Source organism: Grus americana, chromosome 1 (genome assembly GCF_028858705.1).
Source record: "Grus americana isolate bGruAme1 chromosome 1, bGruAme1.mat, whole genome shotgun sequence".
In the NCBI taxonomy this organism is placed as follows: Eukaryota; Metazoa; Chordata; class Aves; order Gruiformes; family Gruidae; genus Grus; species Grus americana.
In genome coordinates, this window is record NC_072852.1 from 207,847,211 (window position 1) to 207,869,177 (window position 21,967).

A 21,967-nucleotide genomic window follows, 5' to 3' on the forward strand; every position below is an offset into this window, starting at 1 on the left:
GTTTTTATTCCCTAGTGTGAACCCCATGTTTCTGCACAGAGTGCAAGGGTGCCATGCTGCTGGCTCCTTACTCCCGTGGATAAATCCTTTGCAGCCAGCGTGGATGCCGAGAGGTGTGCTGCATTGCTCGGCTGCCAAATTTGATCTTGGGAAAAGCTCAGCTGAGCTCCGGAGGAATGGAAACGGTGATGGGTGGTACGTGGCTCTCAGAGCTGAACCCTACAGCTCGTGTTCACTCCTGTGAGCGCTGGCTCCGGGGTAGGACTATCAGCGTACGTCTTCCTCCAGTTTTATTAGCAGCATGTCATGAAATCCAATGCGGCTCTGTGGATGATGCTAAAAGCAGGGATTTACAGGGAATCTGTTAGAAGTGCACTTTTGTCATGCAGAGCCGTGTAATGGATCCTGCTTCCCTGGCGGGTGATGAGGCAGAAGGTTAATGCTGTTGACAGCAGAACAAGTCCAATGAAAAAAAAGGCTGCGAGTAACAGGCTGGCCTCTCCAGGACTCAAAGTTTTGCCAAAAAAATTGCCCTCTTTGCTGTCATAGTCTGTTAAAAGAGAAGCAGTTCATGAGAAATCTATGCGTTATTCTGAAGAGTTTTAAATGACATTTTAAGAAATCCTTACCCTTTGCAGTGGTCCTGTTTTTTGCAGTAGTTGTGTCGTATGCTCCAGTTGTGAGTCCTCCTTCTGAAGGACCTTCCCGCTCTGTGAGGAGAGAGAGAAACCATAGTTAAGTTGAAAACCTTAATAAACACTTTTTTGTCTTCTGGAAAAGTAGCCTTAATTTTGTTTATTTCCATCTACCTTGTTGATCTGAACAGAAATCGCGATTAGATGATAGCACAGCTATTGCTCTGGGCAGCTCCATGGGCAACATCCCCCTTCACTATAGGCATCTTTTACTTCACTACTTATGGCAGTGATAGGATGAGGGGTAACAGTTTTAAACTGAAAGAGGGTAGATTTAGATTGGACATAAGGAAGAAATTTTTCATGATGAGGGTGGTGAGACACTGGAACAGGTTGCCCAGAGAGGTTGTGGATGCCCCATCCCTGGAAGTGTTCAAGGCCAGATTGGATGGGGCTTTGGGCAACCTGGTCTAGTGGAGGGTGTCCCTGCCCATGGCAGGGGGTTGGAACTAGATGATCTTTGAGGTCCCTTCCAACCCAAACCATTCTATGATTCTATGATTCAGTTCTGCATTTGCTTGTTCATTTGAAGTTTCACAGCCTGAACGAATATGTGGTATAACATAAATTCACCTTGTCCAAGGAAGAAGTATTTTGGCTATGTTTGGCATTATATTTGTCATCCTGCTGCTACAGGGTTACATGCACAAGGTGTGCCTGCTGGTGCTGTTGCAGCCCCTGTGGAGGAGTGTAGCAAGCACAGTGGAGACCGGGGAGGTAGAAGCTGGATTCACATGTTTAGTGAAACTGTTTTGTGGAGAGGATCACAAAGGACTTCTGGCTTTACTCAGAAATGGTGGAAGGGACCAGCACCACCCAAAAAGTTTACCAACTTTTCTTAGCCAAAGGATTGCCTATTTCTTGGACAGGGTGGACAATAATTTTTCTGGAGCATCTTGTATCTATCTATCTATCTCAGCTGGTCTCTGTGCAGGAAAGAGCTCGAATAGCCTTGTGAGCCAACAGTGATTGCAGGGAGGACCCAGCACCATGCCAGTCTGCAGACCCTGCCACACACCACATAGCAGCAAGGCTGAAAAATAGCTTTGCAGTTCTTTTGTGAACCACCTGCAGATGACTAATGGTCCACAGGCTGTCACTGTCTTAGAGGGGCTTTTGTGAAGCACCAACTGTTTTAAAATTGTGGAGTGCAGCAAAGTTTACTGTCCTTGCCATGTCATTAGAGGTGTTTGTCCTGTCCCTAGGTGATGCTAACTGGCCATTGCAGTAATTTACAAGTGCTTCCCACCAGTGTGTAGGGTGCAGTGTTGACATTACCTCTCTTCCTTTTCTTCCTGCCTTCCATCCAATCTGCTGCAATACCACCTCTAAGTCCTAGAACAGCCCTGAGGAACCCTGCATCCCCGAGGAGAAGGACTTGGGGGTATTGATTGATGAGAAGCTCAACATGAGCCGGCAGCGTGCGCTTGCAGCCCAGAAAGCCAACCGTGTCCTGGGCTGCATCAAAAGAGGTGTGACCAGCAGGTCGAGGGAGGTGACTCTGCCCCTCTACTCCACTCTTGTGAGACCCCACCTGGAGTACTGCGTCCAGCTCTGGGGGCCCCAGTACAGGAGACACATGGAGCTGCTGGAGCGAGTCCAGAGGAGGCCACAAAGCTGATCAGAGGGCTGGAGCACCTCCCCTATGAGGACAGGCTGAGAGAGTTGGGGTTGTTCAGCCTGGAGAAAAGGCGGCTCCGGGGAGATATAATTGTGGCTTACCAGTACCTGAGGGGACCTACAGGAAAGATGGTGAGGGACTGTTTATCAGGGAGTGTAGTGACAGGACAAGGGGTAATGGGTTCAAGCTGAAGGAGGGTCGATTTAGATTAGATGTTAGAAAGAAATTCTTTACTGTGAGAGTGGTGAGGCACTGGAACAGGTTGCCCAGAGAAGCTGTGGATGCCCCATCCCTAGTGGAGGGTGTCCCTGCCTATGGCAGGGGGGCTGGAACTAGATGATCTTTAAGGTCCCTTCCAACCCAAACCATTCTATGATTCTATGATTCTAACATGTTTCTGTTACTGCACCTGATTTATTGATGGTGTAGGTCGTCTCCATGCCAGCATGGATGTGATCGGCTACATGGCAGTGCAGAAGCCACGTTCCAGGGTTTTCTGCTACGAGTTCAATTGTCTGGAAGGTCCCAGGAAAAAGGTCATACACATCTCCTCTGTGGTCCTTATCTGTCTGTGGCAAGGGAAAACCAGCATCGTAAGAGTCTTGCCTCAAAAATCTCCCAAGGGCACTGAAATATTCCAGTTAGACTTTCAGGTCCTCAAGGCAGATCAAATGCTGCTTCTTGTATGTTTCTAGTATGCCTCATCCAGGGAAACTGAGGTCTGTGGACACCCCTCATTTAATCCATTAATTAATTAACAACAGGACACTCCTCCTGAGTGCTGGTTGAGCATTGGCATTTCTTTGAAAGACAGATTTTTAGACAGTCCTGCCAGTGTCAAGATATCACAACACAAAACCATACTGTAAGCGGGTCTGATTTCCTTCCTGTATCTTCTGTATACCCATAGGTAAATATATATTTTAACCCATCTAATCATGTCCTCTCATAGTGATATTCATTCATGTTTCATAACAGGTTCAGAGTGGTAGAAGCTTTGCAAGGATCTCATTAATTTTGTATTATTTCCCTCACATGTAAAACTCCCACTGACCTCAGCATCAGCCCAGGGCTCGCTCCATGCCCAAGCTGTAAAATGAGGCTAGAACCCAGACTTTTTTTCAGAAATTTCCCATTGCACTATAAAGGTTTTACTTTGATTAATTTTACCAACCTTAAATATGAACGTCTGTGCATGGAAGTGAACTGTGTGTATATCGACTTCATTGCCCATTCCTATCAAATACCAGTTTGTCCTATCACCTTCATTCATCGTTAGACCCAGGAGACTGTTATAAATCTTCCCATTGATTGCTGGAAGAATGACAAAATAAGACTGATTAATAACTGGCCACGGTGCGGGTGATGATAACCTCCACTTCAGGCAACTTTTGCACTTTCTCTCCAGGGAGAAGGGGTGCCCAGGCAGGGGGACAGGCACGTGTGGCCTGGGCAAGGACTCTCCATAGTCACCACTGCCGTTGCAGGGAGACAGTCATGTTTTTGTTTCAGTTTCCAAATCATCTAACTGCACAGCAACAACCACTTTTCCTGTCTTGAAAAGCATCAGGTAGGTTTCCTACTGGTTGAGATCAAACTCCTGAACAAACAGGAATTATGCTGAGAAGCTACATGGAAAAAGAGGGAATAGAGTTGTTGCCTAAAATGGGTATCGTCTGTAGAAAGAGAAGTTTGCTTTGCTAGGGCTGTTCTTGCCCCCATCCAGTCTATTCTGCCCGGCTCCTGGGCTGGCTGCTACTACAGCCACGATTTTAAAATGTCAGCCTTACGCTCCTACTAAACAAGCCTGCAAGGAATGCAGCTCCCAAATTACGAGGAAGTCTGGCAGGGCAACCTCTTCCCATGAGTATAAGATTAAACTATCTTGTTAGAAAAATATCTTGGCTGTGCCTCATGAATTTTTTTTTTTTTGTTTCCAGAGTTGCAGCTTATGGAGTTGTCACGTGGTTGGGTAATTGCAGGCTAAGTCCAATGTCTTCTGTAAACGGCTGTGAAAAATAAACCTCTGTCCTCCTGGCTGCTGCCACTGAGTCCTACATACCATGCATGCTGTTGCCTTCTACAAAGTTCTCAGTGGAATTAAAATCATCAGGATTCTTATGAAGGTATGTTTCAATATTTTCTTTCAAATACCAGGATTCGTTTTCATCAAACACCATAAACAGAAGGGTAAATTCACGATCAATGTCTTTCCTTAGACCTCTTTCATCCAGAATTCCTTTTCTGCAAACTACAAGAGGCCCAATCAGACCGCTGTATGTGTCCTGAAATAAAATAAGTATATGAATTACAAATTTTCTAGTTCATTCACTTATGAAATAGATACAGATTAACTACAGATTAAATAAAGATGCAATTCCATTTTCCTAACAAATGCGAAAAAATAATGACTCTGACTGATTAGAGACATCTTTCTCTACATGTCCCTATGTTAACATACCAAAGCAATGTTCTGCCTTCACCCAAAAATCCCTTCAACCATTCTTTAAGGAGGGAATCACATTACCATGGTGTATCCCCAGGAATTTCAGTAGATTAAATTACCCAGGCATGTGCAACTGTTATTAAAGATGACAAAGCATCTAGCTCTGTAAATCATTCCTCTAGCCTGTGGTCCTCGCACAAATGAGAAACAGGATACTTTCAGAAACATCATGCAAGGCAGGATGTTTTATCCAGAGCAATGTAATCTTTAATGACCATTTCTTGGTTACCTTTACAAAATTCACGGTTGAATAATAAACCCAAGTGATACAGTTTGGATCTGTTTTACCAGGGCCAGATCGTTCTGGGATGTTCCACCTGTAGGTGTTTATTTCCCCTGAAACAGAGAGAACAATTTTACCAAGAGCAGCTGTGTACTAGAGGCTTTGAATAGTATGTAACTGAGATCTGCTACCCTCCTCATCAAAAAATGATATATATCGAAACTATCTGTGTAAGAATGCAGCAATGGGATGTGGACATGATTCTGCCTTCTATGATGTCAGTGAGGTTCCAGTGGTGTAAATGAAGGCAGATAGCCCCCAGAAGAGGAGGTCTGCAAATAATGCTGGCAACAGTGGCATCGCCCAGAGGGAAGTTTGGACATAGGACTTTTCATCTTTCTCTGTGGGCAAAATCTGTAGCAGATCAATGATCTTGGATGCTGATGCTTAAGGTCAGTTGAAGGCATCAGGAGCCAAGCTCCAGAAAATATTTCCTGGACTTTCTCAGTTGAAAAGGGGACAAAGATGTGGCAGTTGCCCCTGGCATCTTGCAGATGGTGCTGCAGCAGTGTATCAGCTCTGGGCCAGGAGAGGAGAGCTGAGTACGTACCGACCTGCTGACTGGGAGCAACAAGGGAGTCCTTCCCTCTCCCAGCTAAGCCCCTTCTCCTCAGCAGTTACTGCAGAACCCCTGTCCCTTCACAAAAGCCATCACCTGTGCCATGTCCTCCCTGAGCAGAGATTCCCTGACCTCAGATTTGATTAAAAAAACACCAGTCTGATGGGAAAATGATCTGTTTGGGTGAGGATCAGTTCTCTATGCTGAGCACAAACACATCTATGTTCCGATGAACAGCCAGTACTGTGTCTCCCTGCTTTGTTTTTTTGCTGGTACTGCAAGGAAGGGTAGGACACCAAGATGTGGTCATCACCTTGCCCTTTTAAGTGGTGAAGAAACGTTGAACCAGGCAGTCTCTGGCCCAAAAGTCTTCCAGGGTGACCAAAGCCAAGAACAGCTGGGGATGCTACGAGTTAGGGGAAGACAAGGAAATCACAGAACTCTTGACCATGGTCTTAGTACAGCCACACCCCAACAGCTGTGGGCATCGGGGCAAAGGAGAGTTTTCAAACTTAAATGGTTGTGAAGTGACTGAGCCTAGTTTTGTGTCACTGAGCCACTACACCCTTTTGATGGATCATGCAATAGTGGGTTTTATTTTACAGCAATAACTACAAAAAAAGAAATGGTAATTCTCAAATATTATACTGTATGAGATGAGTCTCGCATATATGTTGCAATATTGTTTAATCTTGCAGGACAAGTACCTTCTGTTCATTACAGCATGGGTTTATGCACTTCAGCAAAGATCAGAAAGGCTTTCAAGACACAGCACTACACTAATAGGACAGAAATCACGAACAAGAAACCCCTCAGTCTCAGAGGCATTCATGCCATGGAGACATACACAAGGGAAGGGTTTGTCATCCACCTGTATCTAACCTACATGTCTTTACCCCAGTTTCGAGAGTGTGATGTGAGAAGAGAGCCTGGCCATGGTCCTTCACCACTTCCTTGCTTTTCACTCCTCACTTCAGGATGTTTGGAGGCTGTAGATGGAAAAATCTCCACTCTACTTAAAACCTGAGACACTTCAGATGGCATCAAAGACCTACCTTTGAAGTGCAAATAAAGCATAACCCCTGAAAAGACTGATAAGAGGAAAATGGATGTTTTCTCCCTTTTTGCTGCTGAGTAAATGAGGGAATGGACAGAGAGAGAGGACAAAGCTGTGGCAGCTGAGCTGTTTTCTCTTGGGCTGCTATGGATCTGCTCTCTGCACCTCTTTATCATACCACCCACAGTCTCTTCAGGAGCTGGCAGTGCTCTCGGGAGCACAGTTTAGCAGGATATAAATCTGGCTGATGACTGGTTCAGGATTTAGTAGAGCTAGATGGGCCCTGGGGAGCTTGGGGTGAGCAGTCCAGCCTGGCCTAGGCAGACAGACAGCAAGGATTTCGAGATGATGGTGATGGGGACTGAAGTGCCCAGGAATTATTCTTGTTTTGAGGGACTTGTTTTCCCTGTTAACTGCTGCTTCCAAAGTTCTAAGGAAAAGTCTGTCCTTAGATCTTGCTGAAGAGTCCCTTCCTTTGGCTCACTGTCAAACGCAGACACCTTCCCTTGTCTAACTCATCCCAAGCCTGCTCCCATGTGGACACAGGAGACATGGCAGTAGTGTTCCCAGTGTTACACCTCGACTGTCAACAAAACGGCTTTGAAAACATCACGGAGCAAATAACAAAACAAGAGAATCATATAAATCAGTTCCTTTTTTTTTCTTCGTATATTAACCACAGTTATTCCTTCATCAAACTCCAGCAAGGCAGATGCTGGCTTATATTTGGCCATGAATTTGTGTGTGATCGTACTGTATCGATACAGCTACCTACAGGAAAGAGATTTCAGTTTCCAGAAAGGGTTAATACATCAGAATTTCTTTTGATTTAGTTTCACACTGAAGCTCACAAATACGGTGAAAAAAATTGCATGAGTGATGAAAAGAAAAAGTATTTACATTTTGGAATGACTATAACTCTGTGTTTGAGTTTGGCTTACTACTAGAATATAGAACCCAAGATAAAAATTGAAGTACAAAAATTTTAAAAGGTATTTTTCTATATGAAAGATTTCAATGCTGTGAGAACTATTTCCCACTATTTTCCTCACTAGAAACTGAGGCATAGTTGGTACACATCTTCAAAGACTTTTGAATCACGTGACAGTAACATTTTGCATGTTATGCATCACCTCTGAATGCAAATGGCAATTCTGTGCAGATTAAGAGAGAGGCAGGGATAACATTGCCAAGTGAAACTCTACCGATGAGTTTCTCAGTTTTTGAAACGTTGTTAGAGTGCCAGTCTGGAGCAAATGCAGCACTGGCTTACACTTCTCTTGCCATGGTTATGGGCCTGCTTCTGCTTTTTTTGGAGGTTGTCCAGTGATACTACATTCCTGTTTCTACCCCTGCTAGGAACAAAGGTTCATTTTCTGCCTGAACATGCTCACTTGATCAAGAACCTACATGTATAACAACACAGAATCGTATCTGAATAAACGTTGAGCGTGTTATGCCTGGGAGAACACACAAGTATGCGCAAGCTTGAAAGAGGGATTAGCATTCATGTGTTAAAATGCTTTTATATATGGCCTTTGTAGCTCAAAGAAAAAAAAAAACCACAAAACAAAACAAAACAAAACAGAAGAGCCTTACCGGGGAGGGTAATTGGTGTCTCAGGTTGTTCTTCACAACCCACTTCTTCTATACCATGTGCACTTACTGAATAAGGCCTGCTGGCTTTGTTCTTAAATACGATCAGTACAGAGTCACCAACCTCTGCGTGGAGTAGCGGCCCTAAATTAAAACAAAAGATGCCAGTGATTAATGCTGCTTTTCTGAATTTAACAAACTTTCAGTAGCTCAGCCCGGGAGAGGAGCCAAGGTCTTTCTCGAAACCCTCGGGCTATTCTTTCAGCAAAGCCATCAAAATCGGTTTGTTATCTCAGCTGATGAAAACCTCCATATATATAAAAATAATCCTTTTTCTTTTCAGTCAATGAGAAGAATTGTTCACTCTGGAGACAGGTCTTTGGACAGCTTGTTTTTAAGGAAAACTCTTGTGGATGGTTTTTGTATCTTTCAAAATTTTATTTCTTAAGCTGGTAACAGATTTTTTTTTTAAGGGTAGGTTTTTTTTTTTTTACTTTTGTACTGCAAGAAAGGAAATGTCAAATATATTCCTAGAGAGTGCTGACTACTTTATGACCAGTTGTTGCCTACTTCTCACCCCATAAAAAACATGAGCTGATGATTATGACATGCATAAAATTTTGTCTTGCCCAATTTCAGATACAAATCCAGCCCTTAATACTGACTTAATCTGCCTACAAGAGGCTCCCCCACGTTACATGTTCTGAAGTTAAGGTGAATCCTGGAATTGCCATTTTGGCATCCTCCCTGTTAGTACATCTTAAGAAACTCCTTATTTATGTTTGAGAATGAATTCTCTAATTTGGAAAGCATCTTTAAACTCAGCAATTGGACAAATTGAGTGTAAAATCACTGCAATAGGCATCAGTGTTCCTTGTTTTCCATGTTAACAAAGCTTGAAAACCTCTTAGTTTTTGGAAAGGAATCCTCTCACTTAGGCTCAGTCTGTGAGCCGTGAGAGCCACTTGCCCAGGATTTCCAAGTGTTCCTCCTCCTCCGTCCTCACTTTGCGCTGTGTGAAGTTGCCGTTCGTGTACTCCCTGTAAACCACCTTCTTGTATTTTGAACCGATCTGATCTTCTGCTTGGCTCAGGAAAACATGCCCATAGCTGCAAAATAAAAAGGCAAAAATTAAAAGCACTAAACCTTACATATCTAAAGGCTAGTAACTGTTGCGTTGTTCGCAGCAGATGTGATAAGAATATATGGTTGGGTCCAGTTTGCTGATTGATTGAAGCCCTGGGTGCTGCAAGAGATTTTAAACAGCAAATAATAACAGTGATAATCCTCACTAAAGGCACACCATCTTCAAACACATAAATCTGAGGATATGTTGCACTCACCACAAACTTTTGGGAATACAAGTCCTTCACCAGAGCTGTCAGAGCAGAGATAAAGTTCAAGCTTAAGAGTGGATTTGGCCAGTCTCTCCAGCTGCATCCTCCGCTCCAATAAAAGATACTGGCTATCCCTGCAAACCTGAATCCTCTTATCAAGATGGCTGCTTTCACTGTCTTGGCTATTAGTCAGCCACAGGAAGATGATAACTGAAGCCTAACCTTGCAAAGGCAAATGCCATCATCTGAGATAAGAGGGAGCTGCTTTACCCTCTCCCCCCTGCTGCTATGTACTGTGCAGGACTGGATGTCTTCTCAGAATGAAGATAAAGTCAGAAATGTATTTTTCCTTCTGCACCTGGCAGAAGATGCTTTTTTGTGCCCTCCGGGTTTGCGCAGTCACCCACAGTTTGTTGTTGCTGCTCCAGCGGGCTGAGTCGCCGGCAGAGGACACTCACCACCAGCTGCGGAGGAGAGCGTTCACCCTCTTGTGAGAGCAGCTCTGTTTCCTGGCAGCTCATCTCCAAGGTGCCCCTGGCAGGGGCGTTACGAGGTTGGCTCACAACTTACTAAATAAAAGCAAAAAATGCCCCAGGAACACTGCTTACTGTAGTAACATACTGTTTGTGCAACAGCAGCCTTTGACAATACTGGAGTTAATATGTTCTTTAAACATGCTTCATCACCTATGACTCTTCAGGTATATTTTCTACCAACTCCACCATACTCTTCCACTTTACAGCGTGCAGTTTCCCTGCCACTGTTCTAAGGTTTCTTTGAAATATATTCTTTGTTCCTTTTTGTTTTCACCAAAGTGGTCGCAGAGACCTCCCTGTGCAATATGATCTGGAATGTGTATCTTCTGCACATGCTCTTTATTCCTTAGCACAGTGCAGTGTAGACGTGATTCACTTGTGGCTGTTACTGAGTTCTGCCTTTCCGAGGGGGGGCAGGGGCTACCACGCTGCAGGGAAGCGGGCTCAGAACCTCCCTAATGCATCTGCACTGCTTGCAGGGGCTCATGTCTGGGACAGGTACCTAGGTTTCTTCTCTATGAAAACCAGAGCACTGGGATGGGGAGACTGGGGAGAGTGAGGAATGGAGAGGAGGGGGTTGGGGGGCATCATTGTAGGGTTGAGCCAGGGCTGGAGCACACACTTCGTTTAGGGACTTGGAAGCCTTCTTGGGTTCAACAGCACTGCAAGACACTCTGAGACTAAAACATTTAAAAATGCTGCATATGAACTTGTTGTTCACTTTATGAATACGTTTTCTCTTCTATTGTTCGGCAAAGAGTGCCTCCTAAAAAGTACAAGGCTGGCTTCTTGAAAGGATGCTTCAAAGTTCCCCCTCCACTATGAGCGTGCCCCATGCCCACAAGTGTTGTTTGCTTTGGGTACCTTTCCTCATTGCTACTGATGTTGTAAATCTTCGGTGCTGCGCTCTTATTTGAGGCATAGTCCCACTCCACCTCCTCCGCAGCGATGTAGTAGAGCCTCATGGCTCCGTGCTGCTGCTGGGCTTGGGTGGTATTACGGCAGCTGCTGACCTCGTAGAGATGTTTCATCCCACCAACAAAGTGATCAAAAGTCCTGCAAACCACTTTGAATGTGCCTGGAAAGGAAAGCGCATGAGATTTAGGCAATTTAAAAAACTTTAAAAAGCAGCTTGGCAAATTAGGTCCTGTGCCTTGTACATCTCTGATCTGTCCTGAAACAAACCTGCTCCATGATGCTGGATGGAAAGCCAAGCAAGGGAATGCTTATATCACTGAGAGCCCACTGGCTTTGAAAAATTAAGGGGTCTGAAGGAGAAACTAGTTGATAAAATGGATATGCACCAGTCACCTCCTTTAGTCACCACATACTCTGTGGTCCCAAGACGTAAAAGGATGAGGTTTTAGGCTGACATTCACACACAAGACTAAACATGCACATAAGACACGGCAGGGTTGTGACCTGTAACTCCTACATTACAATAGGTTCTTCAGCTAAAAGCCAAATGTGAATGCAGACACAAACGGACATCCGTAAGTCAGCAAGTAACTTTTTGCTCCATCGGAAAGACTGGCCTGCTCTATCTTCACTCAAAAATCTCCATAAATTTCTTCTAACTATTTGAGTTAGATTAGCTTAGCCAAGGAAGCTCTGAAAAGCAATTGATTAGATGTCTGGCAGCAGGAACAAGTTTGCCAGTAAGGCTTCGCCAGTGCTGCCCATGCTGCAGACGTGCCTATGGGAAGCACCAGAAGACGTAGGAGGAGTGTGCATTGCAGACACCAATAAAGGCATAGAGAAACAGGGGGTGTGTTTCAGTGATGCTGTTTCCTTGTCCCTGAGCACAGAGCCGCTGTGCCAGCCTTGGGTGCGTGAGACTCTCCACTGAGCCCCTGCAGTTGCCCAGAACAATCAGGCTAACAGATATCTCCTAGAGACTTTGCAATACAGATACAGACCTGTTATACAAGAATGCCTCTAAAAGAATGGAAGATGCTGCTTATAACTATTTGTTTACATGCACCTATATGGTATAAAAACAACTGAGTTAAAGCTGCAAATCTTTGACCCTTTGCTCTTCCTCCGTGAAATGCCAAACCACCATGGACCAGCTTTTCTGTAGCTCTGATGGTCAAAGGCTGCAGTGACAGTGGGAGCATCTTTTCACTTGTCTGTGATTCTAACATTTGTACTCTCCTTCCCATTTACACAAACAGAAGCTGACCACAATGTAGTCTTGCATAGCTCCACCTGCTAGAACTCTTGTGAAGGAGGAAAGCACTTTCACAGCTGCTTTGTATGTGAGTCAGTGAGGAAACCAAAATTAGAAGCATAGCTCTGTCCAGACTAGATCTCAGTCCATTCCTTGTGCTTCTAGGGCAAGAGTGATGAAAAAGGTTAAATAACATACAGTTAAGGAAAATGATAGGCATTGGTGATTGTAAAGATCTGATAATTCATTCAATTTCCCTTATTGCCAGTAGAAGGTTAGCTGGCAGATGTTAATAATCTCCTAGAATATATTGTTTAGTGTGGCTCCTGCAGTTTCATGACAGATGGTGGAAATGTATGGGATATGCATAAAAAAGAATCTGCTGTCTTATAGACACCAGCGCCAGAGGTCTAACCTGGCATGCACACAAGGCCAAGAGATATTTCAATCAGATGCTCCAGCCAAGGATGGCCTTTGTCATAGCCTTGTGCAACTCTGATGACTCCATTGATTTAAACAGGGTTGCACCAAGGTAAAGAAAAGTAACATTGCACTTGTTGGTATGAGGCTTATTTGGTGTCTCCAACAAACAATTCACCCTCTCTGAGTTTGAAGAATGTATCACTGGATTACACAGTGATAGGAGAATTAAAAGTATCTTTTATGTATATGCTTCTGTAGAAAGTCCTAAAGACTAAATATTATTGAAGTCCTAAAATACCTTAAATGATGCTGACTATCTGCATAACAGTGAATATTATCTTTGCTAAAAAATCCTATTTTGAGAATTATGGAACTCTGTGAGCATCCCGTTAGCTATCTGTCTGCCTGCTGCTCTGCCTATCCAAGGTCACCAAAGCTGCTGCTCTTTGGTGCACATACATATTTGATTTACAGCACCTTGCCAGGAAAGTAGCCCAGCCTGAATTATCAGCTACACCAGCTCCCTGTGGTGCCTGCACTTTCAGGCTCCCTTGTGCAGAGCAGAGCATCTCACTGACTGTTATTTTGGCTGCTCGATTTCTGCATGTGCCATACCACCAAGATAAGCTCAGGAACGTACCCACGCGGTCTGGCTGCATCAGCGCCGTCCCTGATAAATGAGGAAACAAGGCCATCCCGTCCCTCGTCGTCCCTCTCAGGTCGATGGTGTTTCCTTGAAAATGAACCCCGTGCATGTCGTAGTGACTGCCCAGCCCGATGAGGTGCCAGGAGACCTTGTCGTCCTTGCACATGTCCAGGCCTGGCAGGTTACCAAACAAGTAGCCATTGACAGCTGGAAGAGAAGGAAAGAGCCTGGTTGGCAGCAGGTTGGTGGAAACTCATCACAGAAGCACCTGCCACCTCCCCAGCAAGAAACTTGCAACGCAGCAAGTCATGGCGTTAGTTAAGGGGCATTTTGTGAAGTAAAGGTAGCGCTGGATGACACCAAATTAATGCCTAAATGCCATTCCTGTAAACTCTGAGCTTCTACCTGGTTTTTTAGCCTGTAAAATTTTATAATAGCCCTTTGCAGTGATGTAGCACTTCTCCTCTGAGCTTTTCAGGGTGTCTCACAGACACCAATTAAGTGTATAAATTAGGTACCTCCTTTCAGCCTGGAGAATGTATAACCAGCTCGTTAAGGCCATGGAGAGGGCCATGAAGAATCCAAGTTATAAGGTCAGTTCTGATGGAGACTTTTTATGTGATTTTGACCTTTGATTTCCACTTTTACTTCCAAAATGTATCTCTTTCTTTCACAAGGGTGTTATGAGGGTAAACTCCCTAATTCTCAAATGCTCTCTGTGATCACTGGCTGAAAGATATTACAGTAGAACAAAACTTTATTATGAGATACCACCTCATAACAGAAGAATAAAATAGATGGGTGCAGAAAGCCCCATGGTTCTCTAACAATATATATTCTCAGTGCTCTTCAGAAAACTAAAGCAAAGAGAGGTTATGTGATTTGCTCACGACTGCCATGTCAGGAGCAACTTGGAGTAAGTCCATGCTGAAGTCAGATACTTACATCCAGAAGTGATGTTTTAAAATATTATTGGCCATTCCCCTAGCCTTTGCCTCTCCTCTGCTGGAGGTGATCACTGCCCAAGTGGGAGCTGGCAGAGCAGAGTGGGTGGACCTTCATTGTCTGAGTCAGTGTCAAGGCCAGCAGTGAAATTTAAATCACCAGTGAACATCAGCCTTCTCTGCAGTTGGTGCAGACTCCGGCATTATGCCTTTTTGTAGACCCAAGTGTTGTATCTAAAAGCTACACTCCGTTCCCTTTCTCCAGGTGTAGCTGATAGGTGGATGCATCCATTGCTAATGACTGAGGTTTCTATATGCACCCCAGTCCACCGCAGTCAGCTATGAATGATGATAAAATCTGCCAACTCGTCTTCCTAATATGATTGAGGAAAAGGTATCGTTAACATGTATTAGATATTTCATACCATGCATTTTGTTGGATTCCTTGAAATCTGCATCATTTTCATCTACTTTTGAAGGGTCTCCAGTAAATGCTTCGATATTCTTGTTCAGATACCAGCTGTCATTCTCATCGAAGATTGAAAAGAGGAGGTAAAATTCTCTGTCTATTCCTTTCTGTAGCCAAGAGGGAACCCAAGACATTAAAAACAAAATCTGCAGAATTAACCAAGTAATTTTTTTTTTAACAAAGCTTTCTTTCCCCAAAAAATTGCAGCTGCCTTCTTACTATGTCCTTCTAGAGACAGGGATTGGTACTCTTCCATCAGCCAGAAGGATAAATAAAGTGACCATTGACAACTGTGCTGTCAGCTGGGATAGAGTTAATTTTCTTCACAGTAGCTAGTACAGGGCTATGTTTTGGATTTGTGCTGGAAACAGTGTTGATGACACAGGGATGATTTAGTTACTGCTGAGCAGTGCTTACACAGAGCCAAGGCCTTTTCTGCTTCTCACCCCACCCCACCAGCGAGTAGGCTGGGGGTGCACAAGGAGTTGGGAGGGGACACAGCTGGGACAGCTGACCCCAACGGACCAAAGGGATATTCCATACTATATGACGTCATGCTCAGCCTATAAACCTGGGGGAAGAAGAAGGAAGGGGGGGGACTTTCAGAGTGATGGCGTTTGTCTTCCCAAGTAACCATTACATGTGATGGAGCCCTGCTTTCCTGGAGTTGGCTGAATACCTGCCTGCTGATGGGAAACGGTGAATGAATTCCTTGTCTTGCTTTGCTTGTGTGCGCGGCTTTTGCTTTACCTATTAAACTGTCTTTATCTCAACCCACGAGTTTTCTCACTTTCACTCTTCTGATTCTCTCCCCCATCCCGCCATGGGGGGAGTGAGCGAGTGGCTGCGTGGTGCTGAGCTGCCGGCTGGGCTTAAACCACAATTACTTAGGATGGAAAGATGCATTCATTGCTAGTAAGTGCATGGAAAAGACGGAAAACCTAGGGATGAGCCAGAATACTGGGTAATGACAGTTTCATCTTCCTAACCATCCCCTTAGGTCAGCTTTTACCCTGAGGAATGACATTTGTTTAATCTCTTAAAACTGAGCTGGGAACTGGGCAAATAACTGGCCCGTATGGGAACCCCTCCTCCATTGCACGACCGGGCCGGTAGGGACAAGCATATGTCTACATTGGGCACCTGCGTCCCGTCGTGATTCAGTGTGTTCTTCCGACAGACCAGCAAAGGACCCACAAGGCCGGAGTTGGTGTCCTTGACGGCATCGGTGGCTGAGTAGTACAGATAGGTCAGGCATGGGGGATCACTCTCTGTTGGACCTCCATTTTCAGGCACCCTCCATTTGTATGTGAAGGTTTCTCCTGGCTTAACATGGGCTCCTGGCTTCAGATAGCCTGCAGAGGGAAAAATGACAAGCATCAAAGTTATGGGAAGGTTTTGTCTTCCTGAATATAAGCTTTAGCATGGAGTCAAACATAGCTGCTGATTTCTGTGGACAAACTCCCCCTTGCAGCCACAGCTTGAGCACCATACCATAGTCTGGGCAGTTATGCCATGGGGGTATGTCACCGGAGTCCTGTGCCATGGGGACAACCAAGCCCATTCCCTGCAGAACAAGTTTAGCTGCTTCGTGCAGACACCTTCTGACGCTATCTGGATTATCGGGATTCAATCAGACAAGACATGCAGAGCTCATCCTTGTGCTTAAATGGCTTCCTCTGATGTTTGTAGCTTACCTGCCCTATGGTGAGATTCATCGGCGGCATGAACACAGACTTGGGCTTTTCATTAAGCATCAACAAAACAATTACATCAGCGAGTGGAGCTGCAGCTGTGGCTCTTTGGAAATTCAAAACAAATCTGATCCTGGTAATTGTTTCTTTTTGATTTTGTAGCAATGCACGGGAACCTCTGTCAGAGTCTCCAGAGGGCGGTTGCTATTACTTTTTTGGAAGCTACTGTTAAAGGATTTGGGCTATTGTCTGCTGCCATGCACTGGGTGGCTGTAGCACCACTTGTGTAAATTAGCCACTGTAAAAGAGTGTTGGTATCCACTCAGGACTTACAAAAGGGACTTGAAAGGAAAGTTGGGAAAAGGGGTCAGCCCTGCACTCTTTGTAGAAAAAAAAGTGCTAAGTAACCTTTCTGGTCTTTGCTATGAGGAAGATCAAATCAGAAATTTTGTTTAACGCTTAGGCATCCAGTGACTGGAATTTCTTAGCATGGTCAGATGTGTCCGGCAGCAGCAAACTGCACCAATCTAATACTGCTCTCTAATACTCCAAGAGAATCCTCTTGGAAACGTGAAAATAGCAGTATTACATATGAACACATACTATTTGCTGCAGAACGCAATACAAAGTAGAGTGCTGCTTCAACAGCAATACAACTGGATTCATCCTAATTGCGGCTTACCAGTACCTGAAGGGGCCTACAGGAAAGATGGTGAGTGTGTGTCAAGGGTTTGTGTGGCAAGGTTTTGGTAGCGGGGGGGCTACAGGGGTGGCTTCTGTGAGAAGCTGCTAGAAGCTCCCCCTGTGTCTGATAGAGCCAATGCCAGCTGGCTCTAAGACGAGCCCACAGCTGGCCTAGGCCAAGCCAATCAGTGCCTCTGTGATAACATATTTAAGAAGAAGAAAAACACTTAGGGAGAGAGAGCTTTTGCAGCCAGAGAGAGGAGTGAGAAGATGCAAGAAACTCTGCAGACACCAAGGTCAGTGCAGATGGAGGGGGAGGAGGTGCTCCAGACACCAGAGCAGAGATCCCCCTGCAGCCCGTGGTAAAGACCATGGTGAAGCAGGCTGTCCCCCTGCAGCCCATGGAGGAAGGATGAGGGGGTGTAGAGATTCCACCTGCAGCCCGTGGAGGACCCCACGCTGGAGCAGGTGGAGGCACCTGAAGGAGGCTGCAGCCCGTGGGAAGCCCACGCTGAAGCAAGATCCTGGCCAGACCTGTGGACCCGTGGAGAGAGGAGCCCACGCCAGGGCAGGTTTGCTGGCAGGACTTGTGACCCCATGGGGGATTCCACGCTGGAGCAGTTTGCTCCTGAAGGTCTGCACCCCGTGAGAGGGACTCCATGCTGGAGCAGGGGAACGATGAGAGGAGTCCTCCCCCTGAGGAGAAAGAAGCGGCAGAAACACCGTGAGGTGAACTGACCGTAACCCCCATTCCCGGTCCCCTTGTGCCGCTGAGGGGGGGAAGGTTGAAGCCGGGAGTGAAGTTGAGCCCGGGAAGATGGGAGGGGTGGGGGGAGGTGTTTTAAGAGTTGATTTTATTTCTCATTCCTCTACTCTGTTTTGCCTAGTAATAAATCAGATGAATTCCTTCTCTATGTTCGGTCTGTTTTGCTTGTGACGATAATTAGTGAGTGATCTCTCCCTGTCCTTATCTCGACTTACAAGCATTTTGTTATGCCTTTTCTCCCCTGTCTAGTGAATGAGGGGAGTGAGAGAGCGGCTCTGGTGGGCACCTGGCCTCCAGCCAGGGTCAACCCACCACGGTCTGTTTATCAGGGAGTGTAGTGACAGGACAAGGGGTAATGGGTTTAAGCTGAAAGAGGGTCAATTTAGATTAGATGTTAGAAAGAAATTCTTTACTGTGAGAGTGGAACAGGTTGCCCAGAGAAGTTGTGGCTGCCCCCTCCCTGGAAGTGTTCAAGGCCAGGTTGGATGAGGCTTTGGGCAACGTGGTCCAGTGGAGAGTGTCCCTGCCTGCAGCAGGGGGGTTGGAACTAGATGATCATTGAGGTCTCTTCCAACCCAAACCATTCTATGATTCTATGATTCTACGATTCTATCCTGCAACAGTGCTCAATAAGGACAGCATTCATTTGGAGTTAAAAACCCTCTGAGATTGGACAAGCGTCAAATGCAACATGGAAGAGTATTTCCTGAGAGCACAATTGAACAAAGATGTCTGCAGACATCTGTAGATGTCTGTAGGTATGTTTATGTACAGTATTTTCATATGAATATATTGTACTCAGACAATGTGCAGCCTTTGAAAAAAATCATTTACCTTCAGTGCAAACCTACAGCCCCTGTAGGGCCTCTACATGTATACACTTCTAGATACATATGATGGAAATCCAAGACACAAGGGTTACAAGGAGAGAAGGGGCAGAAAGATTGTTGATGAATCTGGAGTCAGGTTCCTCTTCAAAGACCCAGAGATGTGCCGCGCACACTGTTGCTGAGTTGTAGGATTTGGTTTGATTTTGCTCCACACCAAAGTGTGCAATGCTATGGGTGCTATTACTGGGGAGCATTAAATGAAAGCACAACAGGACTGCGAGCAGAGGGAAGCTGCACTTCCATCAGGGAACTGCATCTGACATGGGTGGCATTAGGATGTGTGCAGATAACTTCAAGGCTGAACTCAAGCCAGTTGTTTCATGATGCATTGGGGCCCATTGGCAAATTTGTTGTGTTGCAAGGTCAGCAACTAGAGACAACAGAATTTAATAAAGCCAGGCCTTTTGTATTGATTTCATTGTATGATGTTATGAGTTTTACATGTTGACCTAATTCTCTTAGCACAGTTCTCAAAAGAGGGATTATGTCCCATGAATTTCTTTCTGATGTGTTGTAGTGGAAACAAAGCAATTTAGACAACGAGAAGCCTACCTTTCTTTTCAGTGCTGCAAATGCAGCAAATACTTTTTCAGAGACCACAACATTATCTCTGTAGACACGATGGATGGGATTCAGCTCACCTTGCTTGGGCCATCTAAAGCTTAGTCGCTAACCCAAACTCTAGGCTTCTTCTGCAGTTGATGGAGACCGAAACACATCTCCAGAGGGTGACCTACTGTCTCCTAAAAAAGGTGTTCAAAGTAAGTGGGAATTCTCACTCTCTGAAGGGTTCGTTTCTTTTCACTGACTGAAAAAGGTGCCTACCGCTTAAATGTAACATTTAATGGTTAAACTTAGGTGATAAAAATACTATCCTTGCACAAAATGAGAGGAAGCCTTTGGTAAATGCTCCGTTTCAGCGTTCACATATTTATGAGGATTAATAAGGATAATCGCTGCTTCACATTCCAGGTCAATCAGATGAAAGCTGCCTCTGACACTGACTATCCTGACAGTGAAGCAAGGGCAATGCCCAACCTGGATTAGAGAATCGGGAGTGAAGCAACCCAGAGAATGTGGATAACTATATCCAAAGACTCAGCAGGGGCATCATGCCAGATCCTAAGCTTCATAATTCTGAAGCATGTCCAGAGGAGATCCACTGACTACAATTGAGTGATATTAGATTATAACTAATATAAATTGGATTGTGCTTGTGATTTTTGCTCAACATGGACCTGACCTCAGTGAGTTTTAGACGCCTTGCCTGGCACATGTCCAAGGGGAAGAACCAGCACATTGGCAGACTGGGGAGTCCCATAGGTTATGACATGTAGGGTAGATACAAACTAATCAAATCATCCCTTCTGTGCCTTAGCATCCACAAAAAGGGCAAACCTGCAAAGCAACAGAAGATCTTTAGACTCAGGTATTCTGGATGTGACAATACGGCTGTACAGTCAAAACTTACCGTCTAAGTAGGGAGCACCTTCTGAGAACTTGCTGAAGCTTACGCCATGGGCCATAATGCTATAGCTTCTTTTGGCTTTGTTGGCAAAAGTAACTAGCACTGTATCTCCCACTTCAGCTTTTATAACGGGGCCTTAAAAAAGAGAGTGAGGGAAGGTATTAGAAGAACTGCCCTCTAACATTTCTGTCTAAACGAGAGAGGGCTGACTGGCAGCTGCATGCACAAAATTCCCCTTTGGATCCAAGTGGATCTGCATTCAAACCTGATCTAATGACAGGAGGGGAAAATATTCACTGTACCAAGTATTCCCAGGTGCTTCATGTCCTCTGACCGGATCTTCTTCTTACTGAACGTTGCGTCAGTATATTCCACATAGCAAACTTTCCAGTATTGCCCTCCTATTCTGTCAGTCCCTTGTGTGAAATATATTGCAGATTCGCTGTGGAATTAACAAATCGGACTGGTTAAATAACTGAAGGTTCAGGCAGAACCCTTCATTTCAGATAAAGTTATTACTCCAGCCACAGGAGAAATGGCCCCCCAAGTTAGTAGTTTACGTACACTTTTCTAGCAAAGGGAGATATTACTGGTCTGAATTACAGTTACAAATTAGCTAACAAATAGGCATTCATTGTGCATTAGACTTCCATGTGTTTAACCCCAATTGACTTAGAGCAAGATCTATGTCAGCTCACCCCTAACTACCTCACGGCATTACGGGTGCACAACGGGTCTCTAATCCTCCTTAGTTTTCCTGGGAGATACTGTAATACAATTTATCTTCATCAGTAATACCAGGGGAAAAAAATCTACCATTATGGCACGTCTGAGATACACCAATTGCAAGTGTGAAAGCTGCCTGAGGAGTCTCGATGTAGGGTCATTAACTCTGCTGCACTTCGCATACCTCACCAGGGCTCACTTTCTCCACGGACCTAATGGAGCGAGATAAATGCTTCCACAAGGCAACCCCGAGCATCGCAGTTACAGATCTAACTTCCCAACAAGGTTGTTTAAATCCAATGCTCCCCGCCCCTTTCAATTAAAATTAATAACAGTGCAGGACCTAGCCCTGGTGAATCACTGGGGAAGTCTCACCCAGACTCCTGAAATTAAAGCACAACAGGAGAGGACAAGAAAGCTTACCTGCCAGTGGCGTTTAAACCCTGCCCAGTGAATTTATCATAACCGTCAGGTCCATAATTCCAGAGCACTTCCTCAGCAGCGATATAATATCTTCTTTTGTGACTGAGGGCTGAAGGCCAAGACAGGTTTTTCTGGCAGATCTGAACATCATAGAGTGCCTCCATGCCACCTGGAAGGAGAAAGAGTCTGGAGACAGTCCTTGGCCAGTTGCAGAGTCAGCAATCTCATGGGTACAAATGCACATTAAAAGCTCAGAAAAGGAGCTACATGGATTGACAACAATTACTAGGGTAAATTTCTGTTTTTAAAGACTTCCTCTGCCTACACTGGGCCAGATGCTAGCACCCTTCTCTTCCAAGGTGCTACTGAATGCCACAGGTGAAACCTACTGACATCAATTGCACTCTTTAGTGGCTTGATCTGGGTAAGGACGGCAGAATAATTTTTGGGGTCAGAGTGCCTCCTGCAGTG

The 21,967-nt window shown here is 45.0% G+C and overlaps 1 protein-coding gene across 1 annotated transcript in view; it reads right to left on the reverse strand.

Moving 5' to 3' along the window:
• Window positions 1-350: 350 nt before the first annotated feature.
• The window catches only part of HEPHL1 (hephaestin like 1), a 36,437-nt gene continuing 14,820 nt past the window's right edge, over window positions 351-21,967 (reverse strand). Inside the window, exons 6-20 of the mRNA XM_054812920.1 lie at window positions 21,497-21,665; window positions 20,650-20,789; window positions 20,351-20,482; window positions 15,989-16,200; window positions 14,802-14,952; window positions 13,427-13,639; window positions 11,055-11,268; window positions 9,287-9,426; window positions 8,321-8,461; window positions 5,052-5,158; window positions 4,379-4,601; window positions 3,491-3,630; window positions 2,726-2,885; window positions 630-710; window positions 351-550 (exon numbers count right to left, since the gene is read on the reverse strand). Coding sequence (XP_054668895.1) covers window positions 351-550; window positions 630-710; window positions 2,726-2,885; window positions 3,491-3,630; window positions 4,379-4,601; window positions 5,052-5,158; window positions 8,321-8,461; window positions 9,287-9,426; window positions 11,055-11,268; window positions 13,427-13,639; window positions 14,802-14,952; window positions 15,989-16,200; window positions 20,351-20,482; window positions 20,650-20,789; window positions 21,497-21,665 — 2,423 coding nt within the window. The remainder of the gene's footprint in view (window positions 551-629; window positions 711-2,725; window positions 2,886-3,490; window positions 3,631-4,378; window positions 4,602-5,051; window positions 5,159-8,320; window positions 8,462-9,286; window positions 9,427-11,054; window positions 11,269-13,426; window positions 13,640-14,801; window positions 14,953-15,988; window positions 16,201-20,350; window positions 20,483-20,649; window positions 20,790-21,496; window positions 21,666-21,967) is intronic.